At 44.1% G+C, this 14,745-nt stretch overlaps 1 protein-coding gene across 1 annotated transcript in view; it reads right to left on the bottom strand.

Annotated features, from left to right (window-relative positions):
* The window catches only part of LOC146855703 (uncharacterized), a 1,104,791-nt gene that overhangs the window by 264,359 nt on the left and 825,687 nt on the right, over positions 1 to 14,745 (bottom strand). Inside the window, exon 85 of the mRNA XM_085653597.1 lies at positions 4,201 to 4,236. Within this exon, the coding sequence (XP_085509723.1) occupies positions 4,201 to 4,236 (36 nt within the window). The remainder of the gene's footprint in view (positions 1 to 4,200; positions 4,237 to 14,745) is intronic.

Here is a 14,745-nt window from a genome sequence, read left to right as displayed (position 1 = left end):
TTGTTCAGTTTTTTCTCCAACATATCTCTCTCATTTTATTGGGCCACCAGAATTATATTTTGGAGCACATGCTTCAATAGTTTTATCTTGGGGTTCAATTTTTCCGGGGCACTCTTTGTGGCACGAAATCAATGCATGAGTTTGCCGGGGGTACAATATAGACCTAGAAGGGCATCATTCATAACAGACTGACAGGATTACCACCGACCATGTAAATAACTCCCATTTACGGTCATTCTATGTAAATGTATTAATTAAAGATGAATATCCAGAACATCCGGCATGGATCGGGGCAACTTTGATCCATGCAGCACACCACTGAGTGTCCATACTTGCAGGATCAACAGTTTTGGAGCAACATCTCTTGAGGAACATTTTTTTAAAAAAAATACACCTTTCCTGCAGCCATTTAACAGCAGATCTTCAGATCTCAGATGCAGTTGATATAAGGTGAGTGGATGTGCATTATGGTGCATCCTCTAGCACATTGTCTTCGAGGAGCTTACTCCAACCCATGGATACTCAAAATCTGTTCTGGAGGCTGTATTCTACCCCCCCCCCCCGACCTTTACATGCGGCGCTATGGTCAGCAGGAGCACTGGTCTGTTGTTTACTGACTCAGCACTAACAATAAAAAGATATTAAATAAGCCATCATTTATTTCAAGGCTAAGTGGTGTTAAAGAAATGAAGTGACTAGAGAGTCCTGCGCTTAACTTTAAAAACACCTTCATTTTTAAAGACATCTTGCAGCAAAAGTGTAAAATTATGACAGTCTCTGAAAAATCCAAAAAGTGTATTAAATTAACTTTCAGAACCCATTCACCTTAGTACAATTGATTATATCAGTCCATCGAGAAGTATTAATTTAAATGTGATAGTTTTCAAACAAGAATTTAGAAACACAAATTCTTTCCCCTATGCTGACAAAAGCGCCAACAGTAACCTAAAGAGGGAAGTTAGCTGTTATGTGCACTATTTGGGTAGCAGGGATCCTATTATACATGAATAACATTATAGTTTATTAAATCGAACACAGGAGCAGGTTTACTTCACTGCACACCCTGAAATCATGTATTTCGCGATTCTCTTAAAAGTGATAATGAAGAAAAAGGAGGAAACGTGAAATTAAACAATTGCCTAGGATCACACAATTTGGAAAAGTGGGGAAGCCAAGATTAATCCCAGGTTTTCTAGTTTTCTTACATTGTTCCGTTCAGCCACTAGATGTATATCCTTTGCTTCGCCTACACCTACCTTACCACCAATTCCCCAAACCCTTAGCCTGACCGTCACACCGCTGCAATCAATGCAGCCCTCGGACAAATCATAGACCAATATTTGGCCCCTGGGAAAATGTTTGTGAGTACCCATGCTCTAACCCATTGTCTTCTATGAAGATCAAGAACATGCAGCAAGTGTCTTGTCCTGAGTAGAAGAACTAACCAGCAACTAGTGAACTGGATTATCTTGTGCACCTTGTATGAGACCTGGATTCTCATTGTATATAAAGCAACAATATTGTTTTAGTTAATATTCAAGACGCTTTTCTACAACTCATGCTATGTGAAATAACATAATTGTCTAGGGTCACAAAATTTTGTCAAGCGGGGAAGCCGAGATTCACCCCAGCTTTTCTCGTTTCACATTGTGCAATTCATCCACTAGAAGGGTGTCTCTTTCTCTCTCCTGTTTTACAGAAACTGGTGAATGTTTCATCTTCAATTCTTGCCTCGTGAGGTGACAGAATGAGTGTCAGGCAGAAGCCATGTGAAAGCTCGAGTTGTTTTAGGCTTGACGGTACAAGAGGACATTGAGCTCAGCCAGATACAGGGATCTAGTTCGAGCCTGGCTCGAGCTTTCAGTGGCAATTACACAAAGAGTTACATAGTAGCAGTATTGCTAAAGAGACAAACAGGGACATATTTACAAGGACTTAGCGCCACTAGAACATCACTTTTAGTGATGTTCTAGTGGCGTTAAGTTCTTTGCCTTATTTACAAGGTGGCGTTAAGCCACTTAACGTTGCTTGGCTTAAATGCTGCCTTGTAAATAATTCAAAAACAACAATTGATGGACAGAATGCAGAACAATGTCATACATTCACCCCAGTACAGAGATCTGGGCCTAAATCCATCGTTTTTTTGCTCACCATGCCATTCAAGTTTGAATCCAGCCATATGCAAATCAGTCTTGACCCCGTGCCTCATGGGAAGAGTCCAGCCCGAACTGCCAAGCCAGGTTCTCCCTGGAATGGAAACAAGCATCCTAGGACCGGTTTCGGGGTTTCACCCCTCTTCAGCCAGGATAGCTTGATTCCAGTGGCATGGAGAGCACGGGACTCATGTCTGAGCATACCCGTCCCACTCGGGGTGACAAATGCAAAAACAACAATTGATGAACAGAATGCAGAACAATGCACATTGACAAAACATTCACCCCCAGTCACAGATCTGGGTTTAATCCATCGTTATTTTGCTCACCACGCCACCCCAGTTCAGACATGTACAGAGATCTGGGCCTAAATCCATCGTTATTTTGCTCACCATGCCATTCCAGTTTGAACCCAGCCATCTGCAAATCAGTCTTGACCCTGAGCCTCATGGGAAGAGTCCAGCCCGACTGCCAAGCCAGGTTCTCCATGAACTGGAAACAAGCATCCTAGGACCGGTTTCGGAGTTTCACCCCACTTCAGCCAGGATAGCTTGATTCCAGTGGCATGGAGAGCACGGGACTCACGTCTGAGCATACCCGTCCCACTCGGGTTGACAAATGCAAAAACAACAATTGATGGACAGAATGCAGAACAATGTCATACATTCACCCCTGTACAGAGATCTGGGCCTAAATCCATCGTGTTTTTGCTCACCATGCAATTCCAGTTTGAACCCAGCCATATGCAAATCAGTCTTGAACCTGTGCCTCATGGGAAGAGTCCAGCCCGAACTGCCAAGCCAGGTTCTCCCTGGACTGGAAACAAGCATCCTAGGACCGGTTTCGGGGTCAAGCTATCCTGGCTGAAGAGGGGTGAAACCCCGAAACCGGTCCTAGGATGCTTGATTCCGGTCCAGGGAAGACATGGCTTGGCAGTTCGGGCTGGACTGTTCCCATGAGGCACAGGGTCAAGACTGATTTGCATATGGCCATGTCTGAACTGGGGTGGCGTGGTGAGCAAAATAACGATGGATTAAACCCAGATCTGTGACTGGGGGTGAATGTTTTGTCAATGTGCAACATTCCGTCCATCATCTTGTGTGTTTTGCCTTGTAAATAAGGCTCCTTTTCACGCAGCACTTAGCGTAAAAAGAGCGGGCAATGGGTGTTGTGGTTGGTGTTCCGCCGCAACACCCATTGATTTTTGTCACTGCCTCCTATTTACAAGGGTGGCGTAAATAGGAGACAGCGCCAAAAAAAGACCAGGGAAAACCTGGTCTTAACCTGGCAAAACGAGGAGAAATGTTTAATTTCTCCTCATTTTTGCCATTTCTATGTATGCTGCATTCTACAGCACACATGGAAACAGTAAATCACCACTAGTGACTGTTCATGTACAGGAAGGTGTCCCTTCCTGCACATCAACAATAAATGAAAAATGACGAGTTGCAACTTTTATGTGTGCTGCATAAAGCAGAACACATAGAAGTTACAAATCGCCATTACTGATTATTTGCAGGAAGGGAAACCTTCCTGCACATAAAAAAATCAAGGCTAGAGGAAACGCAGGGATGCACCATATTCTTGTAAATGCGACACATCCCTGCATTTGGAAACTGTCAGAGCGTGGCGTTAGCAAACTTGGCTTAATGCCACGCTCCAACAGTTTCTGTGTACATATGCCCCACAGTTCAAAGGATGGGACACGAAGTTGGTGCCTGGTGGTAGAGCCCAGATTCAAAGGGGAGAACACAGAACAAGTCTGATCTTTAGGAACTATAAGAGACACCTGACAAATTCCAAACTTGACCAGACATAAAAACCCAATGCAAATTGACACACCATGTGTTGCCACTGTAAGGGCTTCAAAGGGGAAGAGGGGTGATGAGCGAATAAGTTAAAGCCAGTCAAAACTACAGGCCTCACAAAGTAGCCTCAGATACAAGGGTTCTGTTTTCTTCTTCGTCTCGATGGTTCTCGCCAAAAAGGCATTTAAGACTGTCAAGGTAATTTGTTGGTCAATGTGTTGATACTAAATATGTCTTACCTTATCGCCTTTGATTCCAGCCAACCCACGGTCACCCTAAGAACATGAAAGAGAATAAATGTTTACAGTACCTGGCTATACCTTACCCATACCTACCCCTTAACCTGCTCCTACCTGTAATCCTAAATCAACACGTAAATCTTACCTTTGCACACCACTGGTTGGAATCATTATAAAATGGCTTGGGGGGTTTAATGGTCTGCTGCAGAGCATCACTTTGGGTCACACCCTTGAATATTTGTCAGATGGGTCAGCTGAGCCACCCCCGTGTTTCAGATATTCATGTGTAACATTAAGGCCTTAAATTCCAATCGTGGTAAAATAACTTGGTGGGTTATGAAGCAATTACAAAGATCTCTGTGACACCTACAAGGCACATTTTAATCTTTATTGTACTATTGTACTAACTCAAACGTTCATTCTTGTTAGGTCGATAAAATGAGCACTAATGTGTTCGCAATTAAGTACAACTTGCTAATTATTGTGTCCCCTCTAAATTAGCATATCTATACAGAGACATCTGCATACATAAAATACAGTACCTTTTATACAGATTAAAAAGACATCGCAGTTTTCTTGCTGGATGAAATATTATCCTCTACAAATACCTGATGTCTCATGACCCTTCTAGCATCATCATACATATTTTGTTCACTTCTTCTTCTGAAATATTTTGTCTTTTTAGACGAGCTAGAGAAAGTTTAACATCTTTGTATCTTATGTGCCCTCTAACCCAACTCTGAAATAAGGGTGCGGAGCATGTCTGTTTTTGCTGATGCGCCTCTTAGTCCGAGGCAGAAGGTGGGGCAGTGTCCAGCTGTCCTCCGTTTGACTACTCACACATGCTTTGGCGAAGGTTGCTGGGGGACTCATGGGATCTGGGGAGGCTGGAGGGGTAACCCCGCTGAGGGCCAACATCCCGGAAAAATAGTGGACTCCCCACCTACTTCAATTGGGGAGAGGACAAGACGGGAGGTACAAACAACATAGCAGCGGAAAGCCAGCAAAAACAAGCATTTGCAATGCAATCGGTCTCGCCTTTGGGACCTTATATGTATTTAGCTGTGCAGCACATTAGCCTGGGTGCTGAAATATCTACTGCTCTTTAACATGGAGGGAAAGTAAACTCCAAACTGCGTGACACGCCAGGTATGGGACCACATGGAGAGAAATATTGCCTTTCAGCAGGAATTGGTATAGTCATAAGCTCTGTTTTAAATATAAAATCAGGTCCTTCGGTGGTCATATCACTGAAAATACAGGATTTGAAAAAAATATTGTCTACGGGTGCTCATGGAAGGCAATTTCTATGGACTGGAATCTAAAGAATGCTAAAGTGATGCTGGCATTTTACTGACCTCTTCTGGTCGTTTTCTAACAAGAAACTTAAATAGGCAAAGTCAAAGTCATGGGGCAGGAAGAAGGGCCAATCGACACTGGATTGGTGGTCCCCCTCGGCCATGGGCAAAAAGGGTTCCTGGACAGCATGACTAGGGACTTTGTCAAACTAGCAAGGTTGCTAGGGAAAACTGCAATAACATGGTCGGAGATAGTGAATAGCTGCCAAGGTTTGAGATTGCTTATGTGTGACGTTTTCATATTTTCTCTGTACTTATGAGTGACGTTCAACAAGTATGTGTTACACTTTCTCACGAGCAAAATCAAGCAATCAAATCCAGGGAAACATATAAATATCAGAAATTACACCAATATGAGCAACGAGAAACTCTAAGAAGATCATGAAACTTCTGCAAACTACAATAAATGGAAGGGTACTAACCTAGTGCCCTTCTAACCTCAGCAAGAGATATTTTTTAGAGAGGTTTGTAGCAGGTGCACTGACCGGTGGAACTATCTCGCAATCTTCCAAACCCGTAAGGTCGACAGTACTACAAATAACAGACAACACAGATTGCCATTATCTACCGACTGTCCAGCGACAGTTGCACCATCTCTCCTAAAAAACAAACAAGAAAAGAATTTGCACATGCGAACGGGGCCTCAGCCGATACACGCGGCATGCAGTTCAGAAGTTGCTTGATAATCGGGTTCTCCTTTACTTGCAATCTCCAAACACAGGGGCCCGGAAACAGCGTGTGAAAGCGGGGAGCCCGCATCTCGTGCCGTAAAGGTGAACGAAGGAAAGCGGTACACGAGCACAGAGGGGGGCGATATTGCAAGCGTGGCCCTCCCATCTCAAGGCTGTTTCCAGTGCGCAGCAACTATGGTGCAATAACATTCGTTAAACCGTTAAATGTGGAGGCGGTTACAAAGCCACCACTATTATCTGCCGCAACCCGGGATTGGCTCTGTCTGCATCTTTCACTCTTATTTGTGTAGTGTTTGGACTAAGCCTGGGCAAAGCACTGCGCTACGCTCGCGTAGTTTGCGAAATTTCGCTACTTCGCACTACGCGAATTGCACGTAGCACAGTGCAAACACGCATAGCGTAGCGTAGTGCAGCGGTCATTTTTTGCTTGCTCGCGGTCCTCAACGTCAAGTTGGCGACACAAGCAAGCAAAATGACATCCCGGCGAGACTTTTTCCTCGTTCGTGATCAGCAACATCAAGTTGCCGATCGCGAGCGTGGAAAATAAACCTACAGGTGAGCTTCTCAATGCGGGGTGGTCAGGTTTCTCATTGCGAGTGGTCGCCTATGCTCGCAACCGTTCGAGATGAGAAACTACCAGTCCGCGGTGAGAAAGCTGCCGCTCGATGATTGCACAGTGCGGACAAGCATCCGGCACTGTGCAATCAGTGCGAACTGCATCTTGCACAGTGCACTACGCAGTTTGCGAAGCTACGCCTAGCTTGCGTAGTGTGAAGTGCGCTTTGAGTAGCTACGCTTAGCGCTACTTCGCAAACTATGCCCAGGTCAGGTATCAAGTGCACGTGGGGGCTCATCCAGTGCGTCCAATGTTTAAGCAGCGTACCGCACTCTTGCCAGCTTAAATGCATTCCCCTCAGAATGTAAACATGAATTTACTATGTCACAAGCCGTGGACCGTGAATAATAGGTTAGTAGTGTATATGGTCTATCATTTTCTATACCAGTTGGATAACAAAATTACCACTGCAGGCAGTTCCGTCCTCGATGACGTACCCCATTCATGAGCACATAGGATGGACTGTGAGTGTGCAGTAGAGCAGTCACACACACTGCCAGAGGAGAGAGTGTGGTCCATGGTGCTTGCTCAATCATGAATGGTTAGGCGGCCCTCCTGTGTGTGTGTATGCCTTAGTGCAGGTGGTGTCAAGGAGGCCCTATAAATGCGTGACTAAGCATTTTAGTGCGGTGATGTGGACCACCACCCTAAAATGTGTTAGTCTAACCACTGATGCATGGTACTTGGCAGGGCTGCTAGTGCAAAGGTTGGAATGGAGGGGGGGCAGAAAATCATAGTGTGGTAGAATGATCAAGTCAGAAGCTGAACATTGCGAAGAGAAAATTCTGCATGTGCTAGGGTTTTGAAGCAGTAAGATACAGCCTTATAAACCTGAGGATACCTGAATACTATTCGAGAGATGGGATGGACCTCGTAGGCAGCGTTGTACTGGCCTATAGGGTTATCAGGCAATGTCCGAGGGCTTGTGGGGGCCACTTTTATTTTGGTGTCCAGGCCTATTGTCTGACCCCGTCTGGTCCTGCTCAAAGGCGTGGACATAGACATGTTTATCTTAAGCATCACAGGGATTCTAGAGCTGGTGGTCTGAGTGTAAAGGGGGACATAGGTAGACTGTAGGGTCGGAAAGAGGAGCAAAAGATCATGAGCACCTTAGTGGTGCGGCAGATGTAACGGCAGTCTGCCCATTATAAAACAATGTGCAGGCCTTGGGCTGCTGACTGGCAGGGCAACCGGAGGGAGACCACTAGGACACTGGCGTAATGAAACTTGAGGGGGCCTCCCTGCAAGGCAAGTGGGGGGCCCTCCTCCGGGCTCAATCAGGAGCTCTACAGCCAGAGTGCTGTGCTGAGGGGGCCCCCTGTAGCTTGGGGTCCCCCCGCTCCGCAGGGGCTTAAGGGTCTGTGTTACGCCCCTGCACTAGGACACTCTGGGCGGCTGAGGTACAGAAATAGCATTTGCAGCCAGTTACTGTGGAGCCAAGCCCTAAGACTACAGCGATGGTAGCAAGTGAAGCCTAGAATCCCACAGGTAGCTGGCACCAAAGATAATCTATATGCTGAATGAAACAAATGATGTGATTTATAATATTGATCAAAAATGATGATGATAAAATCATGTATCAGGTGTCGGCTGGCTATTCTTATGAGCATGAGTGCGAATGGGAATTTATGACCGGAGTGAACGGATTCTTCGATGAAGTGGACCTTTTTGGATACTTCATTTTTTCAGCCTTTCTATAATTACATAACAGATTGAGGTGCATCTATGATTACTGTCCTGAGGAAGACCCCATACCAGTCAGATATTTAGGGATCAAAACGTCGACCTTATGGGCATAACTGGATAGTTAGGATCATTTTAAGCCCACCTTGGGGGAATCTCTATGAAAGCTTCTCAAATATTGAATTTGGAGCAGCCAGCTATTGTATATAATTTTACTTTAGTTGTTTTGTTTATGTTTTTCACTTGTACATAACTCGCTAGCAATGTGCCATCACTGTGTAAAACACCTGCTGACCACCTCTTGGATTATAGATTACACTGTTTTATGTCTGCATGACAGTGTTACCACTGAAATCTGCTGTCAATATTTGATTATGTGAAACATTTTAGACTCCCTGTATTTTATACTTAACATGACATGTATAGAGATATTGGTGTTCCACTATCATTGAATCCAGTATAGTTGTGTTAAAATAGTACTTATTTATTTATGCATTTTTATATAGCACTGACATTGCCCAAAAATGCTAAAGTGCATTACAATAAAACAGGTCTTATTACAAAAGATACACATTTAGAAACAGTTGCTAGAAACAATCATCAAAAAATGCACAAAGTGTGGGTAGATACAAAGGGAGAGTTTCTCATTTCAATCGTTGCAAAGGCACAGACTCACAGTTGCTAGAGAATGAAGGTGGTATAGGTAGTAGCAGCAGCAAGGTCAGGTTAAGTGAGACAAAGGTAGTGCAATTAATCTCAGTCTCGGGGAGGGTACATTACCAAAGGGGAGGATAACTAAGGGGGCAACTTGCCAAAATGTCTCTGTAGGAGAAGGGCTTTTAGCTCCATTTTGAAGATCGGCAATGAGATGGTGGTGTGTTGTTTCGGGGGTAAGGAGTTTCATATTCTGATTGCACTACCCAAGAAAGATTGTGCCATGAGTTGTTCTTTTTTGAAGATCAGAGACTCTAACAACATAGCTTCAGCATTTATCGATGGTTTGGTGCCACCCAATAGCTTCAGTTTGTTCGCTAAGTAGTGAGGAGTGGATGTATGTAAGGCCTTGTGGGTGATACAGGCAGTCTTATATATCGCTCTGACTTCTATGGATAGCCAGCGAAAGGTGATGAGCATAGGTTAGAAATGGGTGTTTCTTTTCGCTGCATAGATGAAGCGAGCCACTGAATGTAGAACTGATTTTAGAGGGTTGAGGTAGGTCTTGGAGAGACCTGTCATAAAAGAGTTACAATAGTCGATTCTGAGGAGAACCAGTGATTGAACAAGAGATTTTAGGTCTTGTTCAGGAAGGTAGCAGCGGATTCCCAAAGACGTGGTTGACATTGTGCATTCCTGGCCATGGTGTTGATTTGGGTTTGAACGTTAAGTCGTTTATGGAGAGTACTTCTTGCGTGATAGAACAAGAATGGGGAGAGATGGTAGTATTTCTGGGAAACAGTCTGATTATGAGTTTGTGAGTATTGTGAGAGGAGGGGTTGGTCAGTCATGTAAGAGTTGGCAGGGTGTATGGGAGGCAAAGTTGTACTGGAGGGCTTCCATTGTGTGAGTGGGATTCTCCATGTGTGCGAGGTGGGAGTAAGGGAGGATGGGGAGAGTGGGACAGAATGAGATCGTAGGAAGCATAGGACAGTGTATGTATGAGATGGGTGGGTTAGAGGGGTGGCAGTCTTGGAGATGTCACAAGATGATGCTTGGCCTGGGATAATAGTGCAGGTTCATAGAGGTGGTAGGCTGAGAGGAGGTGCCCTGTTGGGGAAAATAGGGAGTATTTAGGTTATAGGAGATGAGGGGAGTGTTTGGGATGGTGATTGAATAATGCATGTGGTGATTGAATAATGCATGTGGTGTCTGTCACAGTGTTAGTGTATGTGGTGTCGGTCGACGTGTAAGGTGGAGAGGCTGGTTGACCTCATGTTAAGGAATTGAGTAGGGAATGGAATAGGTGGTAGAGTAATGAAAGGCAGGAGTCATTGGGTTGAATCATTATCTTACCATTATTGTATATGGAGATGGTGATTGACCCATTGAAGCAGGGGGAAGGTGCAATGCTGAGCTTGCAGCCATCTGGGATATTATATGAAGATGTGACATTTAGTGTATTGTGGAAGATGTCAGTCCACGATGAGATTTTACGGGAGAAGAAAAGGAGGATGGTTTTGAGCTTCAAGTGTCGGCCGCTATAATATTGATCAGCAAATAGGTTGTCTAGAAATTCTTCCACTGTATTGTGTTTGTACTTTTGTACGGATGTGTTGAAGAGATTCAGAGGGTATATAACATTATATGAGTTGACTCCGGCTTTCTCCCACATAGTTGCCATTATTGATTGATTGTGGGGTTGTGAAGTGAAAGTAAGAAGAGAAAGTGACTCAAGGGCCTGAAATAATATAAGGCTACAAATTCTCATTATCCTGAAATTCGCTTCCAGACTCAGGATGGTTGGTATGAGTGTGGCTCAGACAATCAGTTAAGTATATTCGGACAAAAGTGAGGTTTTTGGTCTCTTTTGATGGAGGATGGGGTTGCAAGTTTGGCTGATTTCGTTGAGATTAAGGCTTCTTTTAATAGAGGTTTATGCTTGTTTTCCAATTGTGCTTGACTTGGTAGGGGATAGGTTTGATTTGTGCTTTTTTGCTGAAGGATTGCGTTTGTATTGAGTTACATTTTTCTATTTCTGAAGCCCATTCTTTTCCCTGATGTCATGGGCCCCAGGGACAGCCGATCTAGTGGTTGCTCAGTAAGTTCTCTTCCTACCACTATGATCAGATGCCTTGAGGAAGAGAGGGAAACAAATTAAAAAATGGCCACTCTGGCCAGTGCCTAGCGAGTCCTCTTTCTATCACTAAGTACTCCATTGAGTTGCCTGGTCCTACACAAAGGCAAACCTCTGGGAGGTGAATGGTGAGTCCTCTTTTATGTCTATTCCCTTACCTGATGTCCGCCACTGTCTTGCCTGGGCCACCAAAATGTCTGACCTCCTGGAGGTGTGGGGGAAGAAAGAAGGGGCCAATGACCGAGGCTGGCACCAGCGGGGGAGCAATGTGCTTAGCAGTATGCTGGCCAGGCACAAATTGCTCACGGGACCAGGTAGGTAGGGGGCAGATCTCGCACGCCATCAGCAGCTCACAGCTGATCGCATCACTGGGTTTGGTTGCGAGTATTGATGCCATACTAATCACAATTCAATAGGTGGTTTTCAAAGGGTTGTCATTTCCTACTCCCCTACACCTGTCCTGATGAAGACCCGCCTTGACTTCTTAATTAAGCATTGTTTGGGTTGAAATGTCGACAACCTTTTAGGGTCCAGTCACACCAAGGCACTGGGTTCAAATGATTGAATAATTTGTACAGGCATCAGAGTCATTGTGTTTGTTGTAATACTCTTGCCCGCAACATTCTTCTCCCTTGTATATACTGTGGTTTTAATCACTTTGTACATAATATATACACTGTGTCCTACCACTGAGCACAAAAGTCACTTTAGCACACTTCACTATAAACTTCACCTTGTCTTGACAGCCTTGTTTATTAACTTGCGAGTATATAAATGCTTTAATTTATATAAAAGGCAAGAATACTCCTATTTTTCGCCTCAGTGTCTTTTGCTATGTGTTACATTAGTTCTCACATATCATTTATGAATGTTTTTTTTAATAATATGTAAAAGAAGTAATCCCTGTGGCCAGAGTGAAGTGGTGTAAAGTCAAGTGGTGCAGAGTAGACTGGCATAGAGTGAAGTGTCTTAGAGTGCATTAGTTTTAGGTAAAGTGTTGTAGAGTGCATTAGCGTAGAGTGCAGTGACGTAGAGTAGAGTGGCTTAGAGTGCAGTGGCATAGAGTGGTGCAGAGTAGAGTGCAGTAACATATAGGGGTGAAGACTACAGTGGCGTAGAGTAGATTGCTTCAGAGTAGAGTGAAGTGGCATAGAGTGGCGTGGGCAGGGTAGATGGAGTGGTGCAGGGTAGAGAGGTATAGAGTACGGTAGCATAGAGTGCAGTGGCATAGAGTCGAGTAGTGTATAGTGCAGTGGCGTGGGGTGCAATTGTGCAGAATAAATTACAGTGGAGTGGAGTGATGCAGAGTGTAGGGCATAGAGTGCATTGGAGTAGAGTGCAATGGAGTGCAGTAGAGTTGAATGGCGCAGAGTACATTAGTAAAGAGTGTAGTGACGTACAATGCAGTAGAGTGACATAGAGTAGAGTGGTGCAGAGTAGAGTGGAGGGAAGGGCCCTGGTGTAGAGCACAGTGGTGCAGAGTAGAATAGAGTGGCATAGAGTGCAGTGATGTAAAGCGCAATGATGTACAGTGGCATAGCGTGGAGTGGTGCAGAGTAGAGTGGCATTGAGGTCAGTGGCGGAGAGTGCAGTCCTGCAGACTACAGTGTCGTAGAGTGTGTTGTCATAGAGTGCAGTGACATAGAGCAGAGTGGCGTAGAGTATTTTTATTTTTCTGGGATGAGCATCTGTTATTGAAAGTCATCAATCAATCAGCATTTGTACAGCACAGAAATGTCACCCCTCAGGGTATCTGGCGCTGTTGATGTCATGACCTCTCTTTGTAGTTCCAGATGAATGCTTGTAATGCTCGTAGAGGTGGGAAGCATTATTGGCTGTTTTGTATATATGTGTCTATTTAATTTTAATGTGTGTTAGGCTTTAGGGTTCGTTTTACCTTTTTTTATGCATTCTTTGTTTAGCTCTGTGCATGCCATTATTGGTGTTTTCATTATTTGTATATGCGCCTTCAAGCGTCTTTCTGCTTGCATTTTGTTATGTTTTATAACACTATGGGTGAGTACACCCGCACAGTCATCGTGTTTTCTTGGTCCATGGCGCTGTTCATTCTTGCAAGCTCCAAACCATACAACACGGACAACTGGTTCTTTCCCAAGGATGACAGTTGACAGGAGTCATTTTTAAAGTGTAGCAAAGCGTTATGGGAGTTCACTAGAGCTAACGGTGGCTGTTGTAGGGGTTTATGGGTTTACGTCGACATAGGAAGTAAGTAGAGCTTTCATCATGTGTGCAGGTCTGCGCTTAATGTAAAAACCAGTTCCAAGTGTGTCCCAATTTGTGAGTTCAAACTGCTGAGTTCAGAAAACTCAATGTGCCTCAGGTGACCATGCATGCTTTAGTTGTGGGTGTACTTGTGACAACACTAAAGGCACGTTTAAAATTTTGACATATTTTATCATTTACTGCACGCTGTCTTACTGCACGGTCTGCAATCTGTTTTTATGTGTTAATCATATTAAGCTTGCTGATTTCACTGCTTTTTAGCTCCCGAAAAGCATACCTGAAAAAGTACATATTGTTTTCTGTACGTATAGTACAACCGACACAAACAAAATGGAAACTAACATTTCCTATAAGAGAAAGCAGAAACCTTGCACTTTGATCTGAATATTTTACACACATTTTGTCTGATTTTCCTCTGCTTCACATTTGGGCTCGGCAGACCTGATTATACCACCTGATTATCTTTACCCTCTGGTAAACAGGGTTTGTAGCCCCAGAAGACTCAGAAAGCAGTAAGTAACCAAGTAGTAAAAAGTCAACAGCAATTACGCACAGTGGAAACAAATCAATGTGAGCTGCGTATCTCTCAAGGTAAAAGGAACATGTGGCATGATAAGTAAAAGCTATTTGTTTCCACCCTACTTTAGAATTACAAATTAAAAATTTGCTGATTTCTACTATTCACATTCTGATATCTTACTCCAGCCCACCTCCTGGCGAGATTTCTCAACGTCGGCGGTTGCAGATGGTCACTACCGCTTGTGTTGAGAAAACCTCCCTTTCGCGTTGAGGAAACTGCCACTCGAGTAGAACATCTACTTGAGTGGCAGAAAGAAGCAGCGCTATCTTGAACTGCACACGGTGCCGTTCGCGCTGATTTTCCAGCACAGGACAAACACCTGCTGCTAAAAAAATCAACGGTGCAACCTAATGTACTCCACTGCTTGCAGAACTCGCGTAGTGCGAAGGAGTTTTTTGGTCACTTTGCGGTGTTACGCTACGCGGAATCTGCAAACTCCACCCAGGACTAGTCTTGTCGAATGGGTACTCAACAAGATGGATTGTCAGATAAATTCTCCCACTTTTAAGTCATCAAAAGAAAAGTAAATACCGAGTTCCGTTAGAATATAAAGCCAGACATTTGAACTTTGTCTTTGAATG

The sequence above is a fragment of the Triturus cristatus genome, chromosome 4_1 (genome assembly GCF_964204655.1).
Source record: "Triturus cristatus chromosome 4_1, aTriCri1.1, whole genome shotgun sequence".
Taxonomy (NCBI): domain Eukaryota; kingdom Metazoa; phylum Chordata; class Amphibia; order Caudata; family Salamandridae; genus Triturus; species Triturus cristatus.
The sequence above is the reverse complement of the archived record's forward strand: the minus strand, read 5'-3'. Positions and strand labels throughout refer to the sequence as shown.